Source organism: Carlito syrichta, unplaced genomic scaffold (genome assembly GCF_000164805.1).
Source record: "Carlito syrichta isolate Samal-C Ts95f unplaced genomic scaffold, Tarsius_syrichta-2.0.1 Scaffold312893, whole genome shotgun sequence".
In the NCBI taxonomy this organism is placed as follows: Eukaryota; Metazoa; Chordata; class Mammalia; order Primates; family Tarsiidae; genus Carlito; species Carlito syrichta.
This window is the reverse complement of record NW_007256989.1, coordinates 900,219-921,536: the sequence shown is the minus strand read 5'-3', so window position 1 is coordinate 921,536 and position 21,318 is coordinate 900,219. Positions and strand designations below refer to the sequence as shown.

The 21,318-nt window shown below is 39.9% G+C and overlaps 1 protein-coding gene across 1 annotated transcript in view; it reads right to left on the bottom strand.

Annotated features, from left to right (window-relative positions):
* The window catches only part of CENPF (centromere protein F), a 65,942-nt gene that overhangs the window by 27,541 nt on the left and 17,083 nt on the right, over positions 1 to 21,318 (bottom strand). Inside the window, exons 8-11 of the mRNA XM_008070088.2 lie at positions 14,075 to 14,200; positions 13,008 to 13,136; positions 8,558 to 8,680; positions 1,657 to 1,792 (exon numbers count right to left, since the gene is read on the bottom strand). Of these exons, the coding sequence (XP_008068279.1) occupies positions 1,657 to 1,792; positions 8,558 to 8,680; positions 13,008 to 13,136; positions 14,075 to 14,200 (514 nt within the window). The remainder of the gene's footprint in view (positions 1 to 1,656; positions 1,793 to 8,557; positions 8,681 to 13,007; positions 13,137 to 14,074; positions 14,201 to 21,318) is intronic.

Genomic DNA, 21,318 nt, shown 5'->3' with positions numbered 1-21,318 from the left:
TGATTCTGATGTCCCAGAAAAGTAAATAACTACTCAATTATTTTAGCTAAAAATCCACAGGAGTAGGCTTAAGTAGAAAAGAATATATGACACTATATTTCAGTAACTTTCAAGGCCTATCTGTGAGTATTCTTTTTTCTTTTTGAGTTGGAGTCTCACTCCGTCGCCCAGACTGGAGTGCAGTGGCCGCTCCCAGCCACCCGCAGCCTCGACCTGCTGGGCTCCGGCGATCCTTCCGCCTCAGCCTTCCGAGTAGCCAGAACCACAGGCACACACTACCATGCCCAGCTGATTTTTTGATTTATTGCAGAGATGAGGTCTCACCAAGTTGCCCAGGCGGGTCTTGAACCCACGGGCTCAGGCAATCCACTCACCTCAGCCTCCCAAGGCACGGGATAGCAGGCTGAGCCACGAGCCCGGCTGAGTATTCTTAAGGTACAATATCACCTACATCTCAGTATCTCACAGTACGGGCAGTGTCTATGAAATACAAAAATCATCTGGAAGCTGCTCCAATTCCCACCTTGTTTTCTGCCCAGTGACTCACCTCTTCCCACTGGCCCCTCCTAGTGGAGCATAACCACCATGTTTTCATTAAACAGTGATGAGAGGGCTTCATGTTGTACAACTATGCTGGGGGAGATTAAAAGCTGAGAACCTCCATAGTGATGACAAAGGCAGCATATATTACCATCTCACACATTACATTATGTGGAAAGCAGTAAATACTTCTAATCCTCTCATCTCAATCTTCCTACTGACAGTTGATGGCTTGTGGAGATAGCACCACAGGGCTTCGATCTACTTTACTTGTGAGGACCTCAAACAATGACACTGGCGACCAACAATGAAAAATGACCTAGCAGTTCCTATTCCTAGAGTTTTACCTCAAGAAAACTCAAAACTGACATTTCTACCTGCTACCATGGGAAAATTGAACACTGTCCTGGGGAGATTGGAATTAAAAAAAAGAAAATAGTCTCAGAGAAGTGTAACACACATTCCACAGATCAGAGTTAAAAGAAATCCTAGACAGGCAAATACCCCAAGTGAGAAAATAAACATAAGTAACAGATACATGGCACAAACAAACAAATGGGAAGCCAATGGTAGGTTCGTTTGATGTGTAGAACATAATTCTGTGGCTTTAAAATAAGGAAATTAAAACATTCGTCAAGTAAGTCATCAAAAACAATGGTCATTAAAGGCTTGGAAAACGTGCATTTAATATAGGTTTTTCCATTATCAGGGAAATGATAATGAGTCAGGACATGAGCTGTCTGGATGTAACTAACAAGCACACTTGAGACACAGACAATAGCACTCAGGGGTGAGAGACACACTGACAATTTAGCTTTGTGTGGAAAATATTTACCCTTCTGGTTTCAAAGTGCTGAACACCAGACATTTGGGGACTCAATATATTCCCATTTAAAAATGTCCAATTATCACTCTGGAAACTAAAAGGTGGAAGATGAAAAACTTCTCCCACATCAACTGCACACATCTTTTTAAGTGAATATATGAAAAAAATCCAAAGAAGTTTCTCTAATATGCTAATGCCCCCCACCCTCCCTCACGGGAATGAATAATCGCTTAGAAAAGTCATTCTAAAACACTAAGTTTCACTTAATAGTTTACTTAGTGTTTACTTACCTTTCATTTCTTCTGCAAAATTCTGGCTCTGATTCAGACACCGTTTGATTTTCTTGAGTTCTTCCTCCAAGTGGCAGACTTCTCTGGCCTTCTGCTCAGACTGACTCTCAAGGAAGCAGTTTTCCTTCTTTGCTTCCTAAAACACATTTATTTGGTTATAAATGAAACACATGCTCAAGCAAGTTATGATTTCTGCCTTAATAAAAGTTCCAAACCAAAATATTTATATATCTCACTAGGGAAAGAATCACACTTTTTCTTGTGATTGCCAATAAAGTTAGACATTCTTACTTAAATCAAATGTTATGAGTAGAAATCAAAACAAAAGCACAAACCCCAAATCTTACAATAATTATTTTCCCTCAAGAAATAGATTTATTTGAACTTCCTCATCGTTCATATGCATATTAAGGAATTTGGTCATTAGGAAAATCCTATCTACAAGATCCTCAAAGACAAAAACCCCAAGTTCCTATCACACCTGAATGACCAAATATATCTTTACAAACATTTGATGTGTTAATAAACCAAAAATATTCTCATGATACATTTTTACTTTTCATTGCAAAACAATTTTAAGATTTACTGTTATGTGAATGTCTTTATGGGAAAATTTGCCTTCAATAACTGCTTACCAAGAAAATCTGTGGCCGGGCTCCGTGGCTCAGCCTGTAATCCAACCACTTTGGGAGGCCAAGACGAGTGGATTGCATGAGCCCACGGGTTCGAGACCAGCCCAGGTGACTTGGCAGGACCTCATTTCTACAATAAATCAAAAATTAGCCAGGCGTGGTAGCGCTCGCCTGTAGTTCCAGCTACTTAGTAGGTTGAGGCACAAGAATTGCCAGAGTCCAGCAGGTTGACACTGGGGTGACCGTGAGCGTACCACTACACTCTGGCCTGGGCGATGGAGTGAGATTCCAACTCAAAAAAAAAAAAAAAAAGAAAGAAAGAAAATCTGCAATGTTAGCGATGCTGGACCATGCATCATGAAAAATGCAGACGTGAATAAGGCAGTCTCTGGGTACTCACCAATGGGTGAAGATGTGATACCAATGCCACCAGGATGTGCTTAAGAGACAGAGAGTATGTGATGGAAAAATCACACGGCTGAAGCACAGAGGAAGAATTAATTGTGGCTTCTGAGCTTTCTCTGTGAAAACAGGGTCTTTGGGTATCCAATTAAAGAGCTACCCAAGCATCGATGTAGCAGAGATGCATACACAGTTCCATTCTGTTACCTAGGGACACCTGCATGTTTCTCTGAATCTTAAAACCAAGTAGTATTTGCATGCCAAATAAAAACACTATTGCTTATTAACCACATAAGACTCACATAATAAACATCATAAATACTCATACTTAAAACTTTCTTTTTTTTTTTTTTTTTTTTGAGTTGGAGTCTCACTCCGTCACCCAGGCTGGAGTGCAGTGGCACGCTGACAGCCACTGCAACCTCATCCTGCTGGGCTCAGGTGATCCTTCCATCTCAGCCTTCCAAGTAGCTAGAACTATAGGCACAAACCATCATGCCTGGGTAACTTTTTTAAAAAAATTTATCATAGAGATGAGATCTCATCAAGTTGCCCAGGCTGGTCTCAAACCCGTGGGCTCAGGCAATTCTCTCACCTCAGCCTCTTAAAGTGCTGGGATTATAGCATGAGCCACCACGTCCGACCATACTTAAAACTTTCAATGATTTTTATAGCTGATAAGTATCTCAGCCTCCACTCTACACCACTCTCTGGACGACAGGGAATTGGTAAGTATCATTAAGCTGATAGAGCCAAGCACCTCACATTCTTCAGGAGGAAAAAAAATTCCTAAGGCTAATTTTTACAAAAATACATTTCAAAAAGATTCCTCTGAGAAGAGGAAAATTTTTGAATCTTAAAGAAACAATTAAGACCCATCCTCCAAAACCCTACTGCACTGTTAGAAAACAGATGGCCCTGGCAATACTGCGCTGGAAGGCTGCCTTCAATTATCAGTCTGGTTACTACCAGCAGATGGGTACCGATGTAGCAAAGCCAAATTCAAGAAGAGGGAGAATCTGGCTAGTAGAAAGTACTTGAAAACTTGCTGGCAGCTGCTTGGTTCCTATATATGCATTCATTTCATCATTAAAATAAGACAGAACCCTGTTGTGGTTATTATACTCCTCCATCTCCTGTGTCCTAATCCTGCTTCCCTGCCACTAGCTAAACTGCACTCTTATCAAATTAAGATATCAATCAGAACTAAAGGGCAGCTCCAACTCACCTCAAGACTGAGAGGCTAATAGTCACACTCGTCAATGTTAAATTTTGTAAAGAATGATCATTAAGGTGCAACAATGTTATTGATTTATATTAGCATCATTAAACTATAGAACCTATAATCACTTGTTTGTTCTTCGGGCTCAGTATATCACCCCTCAAATGAGATCACAGATAGGAAAGGACAAACACTTTAAAGCACTTCTACAAAAGTAATGAAGAATTATTATTAGTACTTCTTCACCAAATTTAACAGTAACCAGATCTCTACGATCAATGCTGAGATCAACTGAATGAGGTCAACATAAGAGAGTAACTAGAATGTAACTACCTGGGTTGACTTAGCTTTTTTATTTTGCAGCTTAGAAAATGTTTTCTATGCTGAAAAAAAAATTAAATCTAATGATACCAACATCTGGAGGTTTGACAAGAAGTCTGGAAAGACCCCATGTGCAAAACTGGGTATATCCCAAAAGGAAGAAAAGAAGGTAAAAAAAAGGAGAGGAGGGAGAGAGAGGGAAATTTTATGCTTATGTGTTTGTTGGTCTCAATCCATCTCTGTCCATAACTGGAGACATTTAAATGAATAGGAAGCTCAATGGAAAGATTAACATGCCTTTCTCTATTCTGGCATTAACTCCATAAATATTTGTTCCTAACGAAGAAATGTTCAGCCAATCCTGGGACCCAGCAGGCTTATAATGCTATGACTATGACCAACCCAAGAATTTTAAAAGGCCAGAATTTAGAAAATGAACATCTGAAAATGGATGTGCAGCCGGCCATCCATCAGCAATTAGTTTTCCGCGAGGCTACAGCCACTTAAGACTTGATTGGGTAGCTCATTATCAACAATGAGTTAAGCATACAAAGATATATTCTCCTAGGCAACTCTTGCATCCTCACATGATGTACAAAATTGGGTACTACTCTGGAAAAACACAACAAATATCCCTATAACCACCAGCCAGCATTAGAGCTTAGCAAGCAATTCCACACAGATCAACTCCGGTTTAGGGGCAGCAAGGGAAGCATCATTTCCTAGGGCCAGACAAAACAAATTTCAGTTACTGTGTGGGCATGATCCCATCCATGAATATCACTTAATATGTCCCCTGCTAGGGCGAAGCCTATGGACATGAATTAGGGATAGACACAAAGGATGTATTTTTCCCCTTCCTCCTCATCATTCTTGCCTGCCAGACCAAGCTCCTTAGAGGACCTAGTGTAATACAGATCCCTGTGCTTGGGAAGGTCCCCAAGCAAGTGTTCCCTTATCTTGAGTGTCTAATGACAGTGTTTTATTACCCAACCCCAATGCTATGGGTCTGGCACTGGAAGCTAGATGAGCAGCGTATCTCAACACTCCATTCACTTTAATACTAAATGTTAACTTTACCCTTGATTGGGCCATTAAATCACACTTCCAGTACTGATAATTTCTCATCGTGAGCAGCATGTTTACTAAACACCGACAAGGAAAATTTCAGTCACAACTGTCACATTATTTCGGCATCCAAAACCTATAAGCGTGCTAAATTTGTTAGTACTTACTTATAATTAGATACAAAAAGATACCCAGCGTGATACAAGAATAGAACAGGCAAAATTTTAAATATAAAAAAATCTCAAATGCACTGTCCTCCGGTCACACTTTCTACGCCTGCAGGTGACAGCCAACAATGCTAACATCAAAAGGTCATAACAGTTGTGAAGGCCAAAGCAATGAGCAGGTGGACTGCAATAATTGAGCATTTATGCACTATATTGACATACAATATTTAATTTAACCATGAATACAGTCTTGAAAAGGGAGAGGGATTATTTGTCTCTATGTGCAGATGAGGAAAGTCAGACTTAGAAAGGGTAAGGCATCATCTCAAGGTCACACAGCAGATAAGTGCAAAAAAGCAATGCAATTTCAGATCTCGCTCACTTTAAAGCCACCACCATTTTCCTACTAACTTATATACCACCCTAACTGGGTACATCATTTCTCTGATCTCAGTCCTAATGCAAAACACAATAGCCAGCTAAACCCTTTGAATTCTTGATATCACTCAAAAGAAGACACATACACAAACATAAACATAAATTAACACAAATACTAAATACATTCCCAGACCCTGGGCTAAACACTTTCACATGATCTCTCTCACTCGACACAGAAATCAGTGACATGTAAATGAAACGAGATAATCATGTACCTCGGGACTGTCTAGGGTTAATTGAGGACAGCTCTAAGCTGGCAAATCAGACCTTAGGGCATGAACATGTCTTCAGAAACACCTGCAAGACAACGTCCAGCCCACTACTGCATCTTGGCCAAGCACACAGCTTTAAAAGTGTTTGGACCCTCTTAACCAGATGATAGCTTTTACAAAATGTTTCCACCAGGCAGCCAGTGGAGTCGCAGGAGAGTTCCTGGCTGAAAGGGAAGCTCACAGAGGGAAGAGTTCGATGCCAGTCTGCCTGTGGAAATGTTAGCAGAAGCATCTGTTGGTTGGTCCCCACTGGCCAAAAGGCAAACATTTGTTTTGCTGAAACAAACACTTCCATTTGAAAACGTTTGCTGATGAAACCATCATCTGATCTGAAGTTTTCTTCCACTTGGGTGGCTGGAGCCGTGGCCCCTTGTCTCTAGCAGGATTGCCCCTTCGAGGCTAGCTGATTTAACAATCACCTCTTTGCTACTGACAGATGTTCTGATTTTACCATCATGATATACTCTGCAAAGCTGTGGGGATAAATACATTTGGACTCTCCTCACTGGCATAAATAACTGATCCTTACAGAGAATTTTGTTCCTAAATCTTTACAGCCTAAAAAGTGATCTCAGAACATTTACAAAATAAATGGAAAAACTAAAGAATAAGTGAAAAACATTCTGTGAGGTTTAACAGAGAAGGAACTTCTACTATCCTTGTGCTGTTCCTCTTCCTAAATTTACAATGATCTATGGCTTTCTTCAAATTGTTTTAGTCTATTAACTGTTGCTAAATGGTTCTTAATTAAGCCCTTAAAATAAAACTCAGGCCACTAAATAAATTCAGAGAAAAGCCAAATTAAAGTACATATGGATAAAATCCCATCAGTAGAAACATCGGGGTAGTTCTCAAATCCATGCCACCCATAAACTCACCCATCATTTTATAGAATAAACATAATCTCCAAAGACACTGTCAACCAATGCTTCCACATGCAGAGCACTAAGGTCAGTGTTCACCTTTGAAGTCAGGCTAATGTAATTTACAATTACTTGTTTTTTGTTTTTGCTTTTGTTTTTATAAGAGACAGAGTCTCTGTCGCCCAGACTGGAGGGCAGTGGCGCAATCATAGCTCACTGTAATCTCGAATTCTTGGACTCAAGTGATCCTCCCGCTCAGCCTCCAGAGTAGCTGGGATACAACACCATGCCGTGCTAGTTTTGTTGAAGTTTTTGTAGGAATGAAGTCTCATTATCTTGCCCAGGGTGGTTCTGACCTCAAACTCCTGGCCTCAAATGATCCTCCCACCTCAGCTCCCCAAAGTGCTGGGATTACAGGCATGAACCACTGCACTTGGCCTTCATGTTTTTTTGTTGTTTTTTTTTTTGAGTTGGAGTCTCACTCTGTCACCCAGACTGGAGTGCAGTGGCCGCTCCCGGCCACTGTAGCCTCGACCCGCTGGGCTCCAGCGATCCTTCCGCCTCAGCCTTCCGAGTAGCCAGAATTACAGGCATACGCTACCATGCCCGGCTGATTTTTTTATTTGTTGTAGAGATGAGGTCTCGCTGCCCAGGCGGGTCTCGAACCCGCAGGCTCAGGCAATCCACTCACCTCAGCCTCCCAAAGGCGCAGGATTACAGGCTGAGCCACCGAGCCCGGCCCATGTTTTTATAAGAATTTTTAATCTAGAAGCTTTTCATCCATCATTATGTTTGTTTATATAAGTCTGTGATTTTCCACAGGTTTTTTAATACTGGATGACTCAAAAGTCAACCCCTAGAGAAAGGATTTAGATAATACTTCTCACCAACAATGTTCCTTCCCTTTAGAAAATCCCTTCCTTTCTTTCTTCCATCCTTCCACCTCCTAGGTGGTCTAAAGCAATCTTTTTAAAAGAAGTAGGCATTCTTCATACAAGTCATGTTTTCCTTTAATTGCTACATGCATATTAGTAATTACATCGAGAATGGAGAGTGGAAAAATAAATATTCATATGCTGTCATGGGTGATATACAGAATACTTTGTAACACTTCTAGCAAATAGAAACTGGGTCTGATGGCTCATGCCTGTAATCCCAGCACTTTGGGAAGCCAAGGTGGGAGGATTGCTTGAGCCCAGGAGTTCAATACCAGTCTGAACAACATAGTGAGACTTCGTCTCTACAAAAAGTCAAAAAATTAGCTGGCCATGGTGGCACACACCTATAGTCTCAGATACTCAGGAGGCTGAGGTAGAAGGATCATCTGAGCTCAGGAGGTCAGGGCTATGGTAAGCCGTGATCATGCCACTGCTCTCTAACCCAGATGACAGACTGAGATCCTGACTAAAAAAAAAGGGAAAAAAATGTGGTCACAATAAGCTACTGACAAATGGTATAAAAATCTTCTTCTCCCCTGACACAGAAGTGGGAAATCCTCAGCTCCCTCTTCACTTACCTCCATGTTTCTCCTCAGTTCGTCCTCTTTGAGTTGACTTGCCTGGAACGCCTGTTCAGTTCTGCAGAACTTTTGCTTAAATTCTTCCAGATCTTTTTCTAGCTGTTGCTTTACTGATGTGACCTATAAAAAGAAAAAAGAAAAAAAAATGGCAGTGTCATTTTTATGTTCTTTACTTTTTCAATAATCATTTAGCCATTTATTTTGGCTGAGAAACAGCACACATCATATCTAAATATATAACTTAAAACATCATAATGAACTGGTAGTATCACTTGGTGATATGACAGCACCAAATGGAGATGAGAATGGCTGGGTTGGGGGAGAAGCCAAAAAGAAAGCTCCAATCACAAAAAAACAAAAAAGATAGTAATTGGGGGAAAAAAAAAGATGAGCTAAGAAATAAACCAAGATAATGTGCTTTCAATATAAAGGGGGGGCAAAAAAATGTATACACATTTTATGTTCACTGTAATCAAAAGTGTCTGGACATTGATGGTAACCACTTTGAGCACCTCTTGTAATTGCAGAAGTCAAACATGACTTGTACGCATTTTACTGAGTATTACAATATATATACAGTATTTTTTCCTTTCTTAAAAATGTGTATACATTGTTTTGGCACCTTTTGCATATAACAAAATTTTTAAACTAACCTGTATCCATAATATAACATACAAACACACTAATGATTCAATTTACAAAAAAAAGTTGTTAAAAAGAGCAATGGGTAGAAACAGAAAAGTTCATACAAAAAATACTAATAACTACTGAAAAAAATGACTTTAATGATAATAAAGGAAATAAGAATTAAAACAATGATACGATAACATTTTTTACTCCCTAGCTGGCAAAGCTGTAAAAACCAAGACTTTCTCTGATAAACTAAGATGAGTAGAAAAAGACCCTCTCTTATACCTAATGAGAGACTAAACTGCTTATAACTTCTTGGAGGGCAATTTGCAGTATCTATGAAATGTTAGAATACCTATCCCTTCAGGCCATCAATTTCACATCCAGAAACTGTCCTACAGAAACATCAGCACCACACACATATTACAAACAGTACAGCAGTGTACAAGAAAATGATGAGAACTGAAATATCCATTAGGGGAATGACTAAATAAACAACAAAACATCCAATAAAAGCAAGGGTAGAAAATAAACAGAATGTTCCCTTTCAATTCAAACAAAAACTCCAACTACACATCTATAAATGTCTTTTTTAAAAGCCCTTGGAGAACACCCATTAAACTGTGAGTAACAATTTATCCTGGAAGAGGAGAGAGAAGGAGGATTTTTCTTTCTTTTTACCTAACTTGGATAAACGGATAGATAGACAGATGTATCTATAAGTAATTCAGATAGTTCCTCATATATAACAAATATCAATACAGTTAGCTCCCCCTCCCATCTGCGTTCCCTCATCTCTGATTCCTCTACTGCCGTGTCCTACTGCATTATCTTGAATTTAAGAGTTTTAAGTGATAGTTCTCATAACATAAGATATTCCACTTACTTGGTAAAATCTTAATTTTAGGAAATAAAGATGCAAACACTAAGAAAACAACTGACAACGGGTGAATACCTGACATGCCCAGGATACAATAAAATGTGTCACTCACTCTAGCAAGAAAAGTCAAGAAAAGAAAGAACTACTGCATTGCAGATGCTCTATTTTTTTTTTTTTTTTTTTTTTGAGTTGGAGTCTCACTCTTTCACCCAGGTTGGAGTGCAAGTGGCACAATCACAGCTCACCACAGCCTTAACTTGCTGTGCTCAGACAATTCTCCTGCCTCAGCCTCCCAAGTAGCTGGGATGTGTGCCACCACAACCAGCTAATTTTTTTTTTTTTTTTTTTTAGAGACAAGGTCTTGCTATGTTGTCCAGGCTGGTCTCAAACTCCTAAGTTCCAGTAATCCTCCCAGCTCAACCTCCCAAAGTGCTGAGATTACCAAATGAGCCTCCATAGCCAGCCCTGCTCTGCCATTTGAAAGTTACAGATATTTAGTGTTTAAGTGCTGTAGCTAGAGCGCTGAATAAACAAAAAAAATTCATGGAAAGATTTGAATGACAGAAGGAAGATAATATAAAAACAAACAAATGAGCATATTGTATGTATGGCAAAATACACTATAAAGAAAACCAGGTAAGCTAAAGAAAACAGAAAATGCTTGAGGTTAAGGATGTATGTAGTGTCCAGAGACACTCTGAAAGGTGACATTCGAGCTGAAAGCTCAAGGAAGCAAAGGAGCACACTGGGCAGATCCATCTGGAAAAAGAGCATCCCTGGAAGAGGGAACTCCAAGAGCAAAGCCCAGAGTTGGCATGCACTTGGTGTGCTCGGTCAAGGAGGCCACGTGAGTAAAGGGAGAGCCAGAGATAAGTTTGGTGAATGAGGTGATAGGGAGCCCAGTGAAGGTCCTGCAGACCTGTGGAAGGACCTGACTTTTATCTGAGAGAGACGGGAAGTGATTGCAGGGTTTTGAGCAGAAAAGTCACATGATCTGACTTATACTTTAAAACGTTCACTCTGCTGCTGGTTGAAAACTAACTGTATACCAGGCACAGCAGCTCATGCCTGTAATTCTAGCACTTTGGGAGGCCGAGGTGAGAGGATCACTTGAGCCCAGGAGTTCAAGACCAGCCTAGGCAACAGAGCAAGACCTTGTCTCTACAAATAAAAAAATAAAAAAACTAGTCGGGCCTGGTACCACATGCCTATAGTCCCAGCTACTTGAGAGGCTGAGACGGAAGGATTGCCAAGCTCAGGAGGTCAAGGCTGCAGTGAGCCATGATTGTGCAACTGTACTCCTGCCTGGACAACAGAGTGAGACTTCAACTCAAAAAAGAAATATAAAAATAAAAAAGGCTCACTATGCTGCTGGTTGAAAACAAATTGTATGCCAGACACAGTGGCTCATGTCTATAATCCCCGTACTTTGGGAGGTTGAGGTGGGAGGATCGCTTGAGTCCAGGAGTCAAGACCAGCCTGGGCAACATAGTGAGACCCATCTCTACCAAAAAAGAAAAAAAGTAGAGACAAACACAGGAGCTGGAAGACCAAAGAAGAGGCTAGGACAGTAATCCAAAAAGGGAGAGGAAGGTGGCTTAAACCAGGAGGTGGCACTAGATATGATGAAAAGTAGAGTCAATATAGACTATAAAGAGGGACATAAAAGTCAGATTTAGTCTTAGCAGGAAGGTAGGGACACATAGAGGGTTTCTGGGGTGGCTGACAAGGTTTTTTGGGGATTTGTTTGTTTGTTTTTGAGACAGGGTCTCGCTCTGTCACCCAGGCTGGAGTGCAGTGGTGCAATCCAGCTCACTGCAGCCTTCATCTCCTGGGCTCAAACAATCCTCCTGCCTCAGCCTCCCAAGTCAGTAGGACTACAGGCACATGTCACCACACCTGGCTAGCTTTTGTATTTTTTGTAAGGACAGAGTCTCACTTATGTTGTCCAGGTTAGTGTAAAACTGCTGCCCTCGAGTGATGCTCCTACCTTAGCCTCCCAAAGTGCTGTCAGTGCAATCAGTCAATTACAGGCATGAGCCACCATGCCTGGCCAACACAAAGGTTTGGAGCTGAGCAGTGTGGAGAATAGAACTGCTAATTACTGGGATGAAGAAGACTAAGGGAGGAGCAGATTTGAAAAAGAAATAGCTGGAGTTCAATATTAGCATACTCGGTAGAAACGCCTACTAGATATGCAAGTGCAATATCAAGTACACACCCAAATACAGGACAGGCATCCAGGCTGGGAATGCAAAACAAGAGTCATCAACATGTAAATGACATGTCAACTGCCTGAGAACACCTGTAGTAAGTCTTTTTTTTTTTTTTTTTTTTTTTTTAGTTAGGGTCTCACTCTGTCACCCAGGCTAAAGTACACCCAGGCTAGAGTGCATGCTCACGGCCCCTGCAGCCTCAATCTTCTGGGCTCAAGCAATCCTTCTACCTCAACCTCCCAAGAAGCTGGGACTACAGAACCCCCCCTCCACCACACCGAGCTAATTTTTGCATTTTTTTGTGGAGATGAGGTCTTGTTATGTTGCCCAAGCTGATCTCAAGCAGTTATTTCACCGTGGCCTCCCAAAATTCTGGGATTTCAGGCATGAGTCTTAAATAAGTAAACTTATTAGCATTTTCAATGCTTTAACTATTGGGGGGGCATAAATTCCCACTTGGTCACATGATAAGAACTACCAGAATATCGGAGACTTCCACAGACCTTCAGATCTGAAATCCTAACTCACTCCATTCTTCCTCAAGACAAAGAAACAAAGAGTTTCTAACCGAGAGTTAGAAAGGTTGTTTGCTCTCCACTTGGACAAGTGAGAAAAGTGAGACTAGAAAAATTTTTCTTTAAAAAGATGATATGCCAGCTGTGACAGAGGAATACCATGGACAGGGAAAGGGGGAGATTACTGAGGCAAGCGAGTGCCCTACTTTATCCAGTTCAGCCTGCAGGATGTTGTGCGCATTCTTGGCTTGTTGTAACTCCTGAGTGAGTCTGGCTTTCATCTGAGTGCACTCCTGGTCCAGCGTTTGGAAAGAACGCTGCTGCCGGCAGAGCTCCTAAAAAACAAAGGGCACACACATCAGCCTGATGATGGTTCCCTAGGGAGAGTCCAGAGTGACACACAAGCATCCTCACAGGTGACGCAGTAGAGAAAGTGCAGGAGACAGTGAGGAGTCAGCCAACCATCCACTTAATGACAAATGTAATCAGCCTCACCGCTGGGCCCACTAATCCAATCCAGGCCTCTGAGGGCAAGGGAAAGGAGTCCATCACTTGACCACATGGAAACACTGTTTCCGCCTTGTACTAGTCTTGAATTAATCTTCTATATTTTGAAGGATCAGGGGCAAAAGAGAAGTACTCAGCAGCAAGTCACAACTCAGCTAAGAAATCAAACACACAAATGGCGCTTAAAACATCAGAAATGATGTGGCACTTAAAATGGCACCATTAACTGTGATAACTGCAGAAAGATCCCAGTTAACACCTCTAGTCACTCATATTAAAAGCTATCAACTCTTCATCCGTATGAGACGTGTTCAAATTAAATCACCTGAAAGACCCAACCTGGCAGATTCTTCTGCAAGGGCACCTTCCACCCTAACTCCGCTGCCAACTACCTTTCTCATTTATTTGCCAACCCACAAGCTTTAAAAACAACTAGAGAATGTCATACAATTTCCTTCACAGCAGAGCGTCCAAAGGAATAAATACGATCTTTTCCTACTCAGTAACAAATCTCAAAAAAAACAGAAAACATAAATAAAAAAGAAAATTCTGACTAATTTCCTTCCCCAGTCAAAAACTGAAAGATGACAAAAAGCACAGGAGTGTAGGTATGAAGGAAAGTAAAGTGACCTTTAGCTCACAAAGCATTTTCCCTCTAATATAATTTCCCAAATAATTATAAACTGCTCCCCTTTTCAAATGATCAAACTATGAAAAGCCCACAAAAAGTCTTTGGACAAACTCTTCATATATCCGTTTCCCTTACCTCTTGAAACTCTTTTTCTTTATCCTTAATCTTCTGTTCCAGAGAACATCTGGCACTTTCTGCATTTTGTCGCTGACAACTCAAATCTTCAGTCAATTTTTTCAGCTTTTGTTCCAATGCAGTACACTAACAACAAATACAAATGTTCAAGACAAAAATTATTAAAGGATAAAAGCAAATATTTTGTGTTTCAGAAAAATTTATTCCAAGATCTGCTTCAAGTTTACCATTGTTTTGATATTTTTATTCCATTAAAAAGTTGAGTTTCAGCCGGGCTCGGTGGCTCAGCCTGTAATCCCATGCTTTGGGAGGCTGAGGTGAGTGGATTGCCTGAGCCCGCGGGTTCTGAGACCCGCCTGGGCAACTTGGCGAGACCTCATCTCTACAATAAATCAAAAAATTAGCCAGGCATGTTAGCGTGTGCCTGTAGTTTCAGCTACTTGGAAGGCTGAGGCGGAAGCATTGACAGAGCCCAGCAGGTCGAGGCTCCGGTGGCCGGGAGGGGCCACTGCACTCTAGTCTGGGCAACAGCGTGAAACTCCAACTCAAAAAAAAAAAAATGTTGAGTTTTGCTGGGTGTAGTGGCTCACACCTGTAATCCCAGCACTTTGGGAGGCAGAGAAAGGATTGCCTGAGCCCAGGGGTTTGAGACCAGATGAGCAACTTGGCAAGATCTCCTCTCTACAGTAAGTCAAAAAATTAGCCAGGTGTGGTGGTGTACACCTGTAGTTCCAGTTACCTGGAAAGCTTAGGATGGAAGGATCCCCTGAGCTAGCAGATTGAGGCTGCAGTATTTGTGATTGTGCCACTGCACTCCAGCCTGAGTAACAGAATGAGACTCTGACTCAAAAAAAAAAGTTGAGTTTAAAACTACCAGCCAAACACTAAAACCACTATAATTATTTTACCACATAATTTATATTTAGGAAATATTAGCAAGGATGTAAAGCATTAGCCCATTTAAACAATTAGTCCATGATTTGAGCTATGAAAAAAGAGATCAGCATGTCTAACAATTCATCTAACATTTTGCTACATGGAAATGTGAGGTTAAAATGCAACAATGTTAATCTATGTAATTTAAAAGCTGTAAACTAATCAGAGGGTGCCCATTACCCTCATAAGATAGTCTGTTTCAAGCATAATGGATTTTGTGGGAAACTTTAAATATTAAAATGCTCCTTCCCACAATGCTCCCACTATGCTACTTAAATGTCTAGAGGTTCACAGCACTCTAGAAACTATCACAACTGGTTTTTAACCAAGCTGCCATAAGCATCCAAAACATATTCTATTGCCTTTTTACATAGACAGTTATCCCAGAAATAATTTTTAAAGCATGAACCACATGAAAATTTAGGATGATCTTCTAAAATTAGATTGCTACAAAACAGTCTTAATTCTTCAAGTATTGAAAGCCATTCCTCTATATCTTCCCCATGGGCTAAAATCCTTAAACTACCCTACAAAACAACGCTAAACCTCAGGGAGTAATAAGATAACTTCACATTAGTGGAGAACAATTCCCCACTCCAAAAGAAATGTGCCCCAATTTGACAACTCTGTCTACTAATGTATTTCCTTAAGATCCCTCAACATCTAATTTAAAACTATTAGAAGTACTAGAAACATAACATGAGAATTCAAAGGGAAAGAAAACACTATCTAATACTTGGCCATAAGACCGTCAGTCACCAATTATTAGCTAACCAAAGATGAAAAGGGCCAAGCTGGTCTTTAATAACTAAATGATTTTGCAAATATAAGAACCTTAAAGATATCAAACTCAAAAGTTAAAATGTTGTGCCAGTGGTTCAGATTAATCCACTGCCTTGGACATTAAGACACCTGTCATTATCTTCATTGCCTTTGAATGTTTAAATACCCAAGGAAAAGTACTTGCAGAGATTATTTATTGGGAGCCTACTATAGATCAAGCACTGTACAAGGCACTGGGGATACAGCAGCAAATAACACAGACCAAAATCATTGCTCAAATAATGGTCCAAAATTTTGATGGTTGACAAATCTCAACAAAATTAAAGACACCTCGCACCACAGAGTAAATGAATGAACCCTTACTGCCCTCTACTGTCACACCTTCAAACTGCAGTACATCCCACTTAAGGTCTCAGAATCAACAATGATTTCCTACTAAACTTAAGAAGCTAAAAAGAGTCTTTAGAAGGTATTTATATTTTTTTTTAATTTTTAAAAATGGCATTTTGTTATCAGCGATGCACAATCCTTGAAAGAATAGCTGACCACTAGATGTCATGAATGCGCCATAATACTCTAAAATAGTGTCCAGGGCGCAAGTCCTTGCAAATATGTAGCATACAACCATGGGCACTCACTCCCTTAAGCTCTCTGGGCCTGAGATTTTTCATCTGTGAAATATGGGTGCAGCCTAACACTCTGTTTCTCATGAGTTCAAGTCTTATATCTCACAGTTTGTAAATACTTGGATAAGACACATACTACAAACAGCATATGTTCACTTAAGAACACAGTATTGATTTTTCTCACAGTAACTCTATTCTATTTAACAGATAATTCTAATGGTAGATCAGAAAACAGCATAAACACAGCATAATTTTACATCAGCACCATATTTGTTTTTTGTTTTTTGTTTTTGAGTTGGAGTCTCACTCTGTCGCCCAGACTGGAATGCAGTGGCCGCTCCCGGACACCGCAGCCTCGACCTGCTGGGCTCCGGCGATCCTTCCGCCTCAGCCTTCCAAGTAGCCAGAACTACAGGCGTGTGCTACCACGCCCGGCTGATTTTTTGATTTATTGTAAAGATGAAGTCTTGCTGCCCAGGCGGGTCTCGAACCCGCGGGCTCAGGCAATCCACTCACCTCAGCCTCCCAAAGGCACGGGATTACAGGCTGAGCCACCGAGCCCAGCCAGCACCATATTTGACAAAGTCATGCTATCCTAAGATACAAGCCAGGAAAAGGTAGGCTGATTTTTCAGTTTAGCAGATTAATAATACACTAGAAAAAAAGGAATCCAAAACACACAGAACAAAAAAGTCTTAAGAACCTGGACGTTAAAACACTAGAAGGAAGAAAGTCAGAACTATAGTCTCAGCAGAGTGCTAATCAAAAATTTTAATTCACAATTTGATAAGAGACCTCATCAAATATGTCAGCTAGAAAAAGAATTTGGTGGCCGGGCTCAGTGGCTCAGCCTGTAATCCCAGCACTTTGGGAGACCGAGGCGAGTGGATGGCCTGCGCCCGCAGGTTCTAGACCAGCCCAGGCCACTTGGCGAGACCTTGTCTCTATAATAAATCAAAAATTAGCCAGGCGTGGTAGTGCGCACCTATAGTTCTGGCTACTTGGAAGGCTGAGGTGGAAGGATCGCCTCAGCCCAGGGAGTCAACACTGGGGTGGTCGTGAGCATGCCACAGCACTCCAGCCTGGGTGACAGAGTAAAACTCCAACTCAAAAAAAAGAAAAAGTATTTGGTGAGCTTGCCACACCAAACCCAAACAGGTAAAACGTAAAGGGATAAATATAATTATTTCTATATAATTTCTACATACTTCTATATATTACTGGGAAGAACTAGCTTGGCAAAAATACATCTGAGAATTAGCTTACTTGACTAGGAACTCAAAAATAAACCATGACAACAACAGCCAGTATTATTATAAGCTCACCTTGTACCAGGTACTATACAAAAGCCTTTACAACAATTCTCAGTCTTTACAGCAACCTTAACACAGGCACTGTTATTAACACCATTTTATTGATTAGGTAACTGAGGCTCTGAAGTTTATTAAATAGTTCCAAAAGCAACACAACTGGTATATGGCAGAACCAGGGTTCAAATTCAAATCCTTCTAACTTAAAAGATCATATTATTGTTACATACTGAGACTTCATAAAGATATTAAATGTATGAATTATGGGAGGTCATAGTGAAGCTACACTGCCCCTTCATACATCAATCAATATTTAACCAGAATTTCTCAGTGTAAACCACTGCACTAGGAGAATATATAAAAATAAACCTGACTTCTACTTTCAGGAAGATGGAATATACATACTTTTCACTATTCCTCAAAACAAGAACAAACTAAAACCCTGACATTATATTAAAACAAACAAAAGAAAGTCCTGCAAGGTGAAGAGAAGAAGGAAGACTGACTAAGGAACTCAGAACCTAAGGAAAACACTATGGCACTGGGGGGGCAGAACATCAATCCAGACTCCTATGTCCAGCAGAAATATCCTTCAAGAATGAAGAGAAAACCAAAGCAGTCTCAAATTAAGGAAACCAAGAGAGTCTGTGGCCAGCAGACCCACTCCAAAAGAATGGCTGAAGAAAGTTCTCTAAACAGAAAGGAAATGACCAAAGAAGGAGCCTACAATGGAATCTAGGAAAGAAGGAAGAACAGTGTAAGTAACAATATAGATATGTATTAGTAGGCATTCCTTCTCCAGCTTTTATAAAAACATTTACTGGTTGAAGCAAAAATTATAACTCTGTCTGATGTAGTTCTAAATGTATGTAGAGAAAACATTGAAGACAATTATATTATAAATGGGGGAGGGTCAAGGGATGAAAAGGAAGTAAATGGTTTATAAAATACATTTGAGTTGGTAAAATGAAGACATCAATAGACTATGATAAATACTGTATAAATAATGTAATGTCTTGAATCGTCACTATAAAATTTCTACAAAGAGATTCACTCAAAAGCACTCAGATAAATCAAAATGAAATTCTAAAAAGTATCCAAGTAACACCCAAAGGCAGGGGAAAAAAAAGAGAGAAAAATGATAAAATAGAAAGAAACAGAGAACAAAAAATAAAATGACAGACTTAAGTCGTGACATGTCAATAATTATACTAAGCATAAATGATCTAAATACACCAATCAAAAGACAGCTGATGGAAGAACATATTTAAAAATATGGCCCAACTATATGCTGAAACTCATCTCAAATATTATAATATGGGTAGGCTGAAAGTAAAGAGGTAGAAATAAATACATCAGGCAAATAATCAAAGGGAAATTGGAGTGGCTATATTAATATCAAATAAAGTAGACTTCAGAATAGATAAAATTACCAGGGACATTATATAATGATAAAAAGATCAATCTATCAAGATATGCGATCCTAAATGTGTACGCAGCAAACAACAGAGCTGCAAAATATGTGAACAAAAACTGAAAGAAGGGTCAGGCAGTAGCTCACATTTGTAATTCCAGCACTATGGGAGGCTGAGGTGGGCAGATGGCTTGAGCCCAGGAGTTTGAGACCAATCTGGGCAAAATAGCAAAACCTCGTCTCTACAAAAAATAAAAAAATTAGCCAGGTATGGTGGCACGCACCTGTAGTTCCAGCTACTCAGGAGGCTAAGACAGAGGGACTGACTGAACCCTGGAGGTCTGAGGCTATTGTAAGCCATGATCATCATGACTATACCACTGTGCTCCAGCCTGGCAACAGAGTAAGACCCCGACTCGGAAGGAAAAAAAAAACTGAATGGAAGAACTTGAAAGGACACACAGAGAAATCCCAAGACTTCAACATGCATCTCTCAACAATGGGTTGACAACTAAACAGAAAATCAGCACGTATATTAATGAACTCAACAACATCATCACTCAACAGGATTTAATGACATCTTTTTCTAAACGCAAAATAAACTTAAAGCAAGAAGAAGAAAATAATAAAGAACAGAAATCAATGAAACTGAAAACAAACAGAAAAATCACTAAGTCAAAGGGCTGATTCTTTGGAAAGATCAGCAAAAGTGACAGATCTCTAGCAAGACTGACAATGAGAAAAAGAGAAGACACAAATTACCAATATCAGAAATGAACAGGGAATATTATAATACATATCAAAAGAATAAGGGAATACAATAAACAACTCTATATACATAAATTTGACCACTTAGATGAAACACAAACTATTCTAATTCTGTCAATATGAAGTGGATAATTTAAATAGCTCTATAACTATTAAAGAAATTGAATTTGTAGTTTTTAAACTCCTGAAAAAGAAATCTACAGGTCCATTAGCCAGGTGTGGTGCCATCTACTGGGAAGACTGAGGCGGAAGGATCACCTGAGCCAGAAAGATCACCTGAGCCCAGCAGGTCGAAGCTGCAGTGACCATGAGTGTGCCACTGCACTCTAGTCTGGGTGACAGAGTGACTCTGATTCAAAAAATCTCCAGGTCCATAGGTTTCATTGGAAAATATATAAAGAAGAAAAACACCAATCTACACTATCCCTTTCATAAAACCAAAGAGGAGGGAACACTTCCCAACTCATTTTATGAGACTAGGACTATATTACCCTGATACAAAAATCAGACAAATATGGTAGGAAAAAAAAGCAAACCAATATCCTTCCTGAATATAGATACAAAAATCCTTAACAAATTATTGGCCAGTAAAAATCAGAAATATATAAAAGGAATTATACACCATAACAAATTGGGTGAGTTCCAAAGATGCAAGGCTCATTCAAATACTTGTATTTGAAAATCAGTCAATGTAATCCACATAAACAAGCTATTATTTTGTACAACTAAATATAATTCTACAATTATCTTAAAATAAAAATTTTAATTAAAAAAAAGAAAGAAACTGTCCCCAGAAAGCACTTTTTAAAAATATGTCGACTACAGTGGTTTTCACCTAAAGCCTCAGAAGTATCTAAAGAGTTCATTAAAAAAGTAAATTCCTCAGGCCCACCTCAGATATGGGTCAAACAGGATTAGTTTTGCAAGGTTCTCTGTGACTCTAACAATTAGCCAAGTGTGGGAACCACAAGGCTAGAAAGTAAAAAGCAACAAAAAAAGGGTCATAAGGGAGATGCCAGAACAAAAGGTCTTACTGCACTGAGAGATGAGGGAAGGAGCTCTTGAGGATGACAAGGACCAAGAGTCAGATCTGCAGAGGGAGCATTCCAAGCAGAAAGGCCAATGTATGCAAAACAGGGGGCCAGAGAAAGAGAAGGGTCAGGAATCACCACATCTTCATGGGTGGTCTCAGAAGCTCATTCATTTTTCTCTACAATACTTGTTAACACATATCACACAATGTGGCCTATTTGTTATTTACTGCCTCCCTTTATTACAATGAAGCCCCATAGGGTAATGATTTTGTCTATTTACCACTGCTTCAGCCCAGGTCTAAGGCGGTACAGCGGTACCTGACAAATGGCAGGCACTCAGTAAATATTTGTAAAATGAGTCAGCGGATGAATA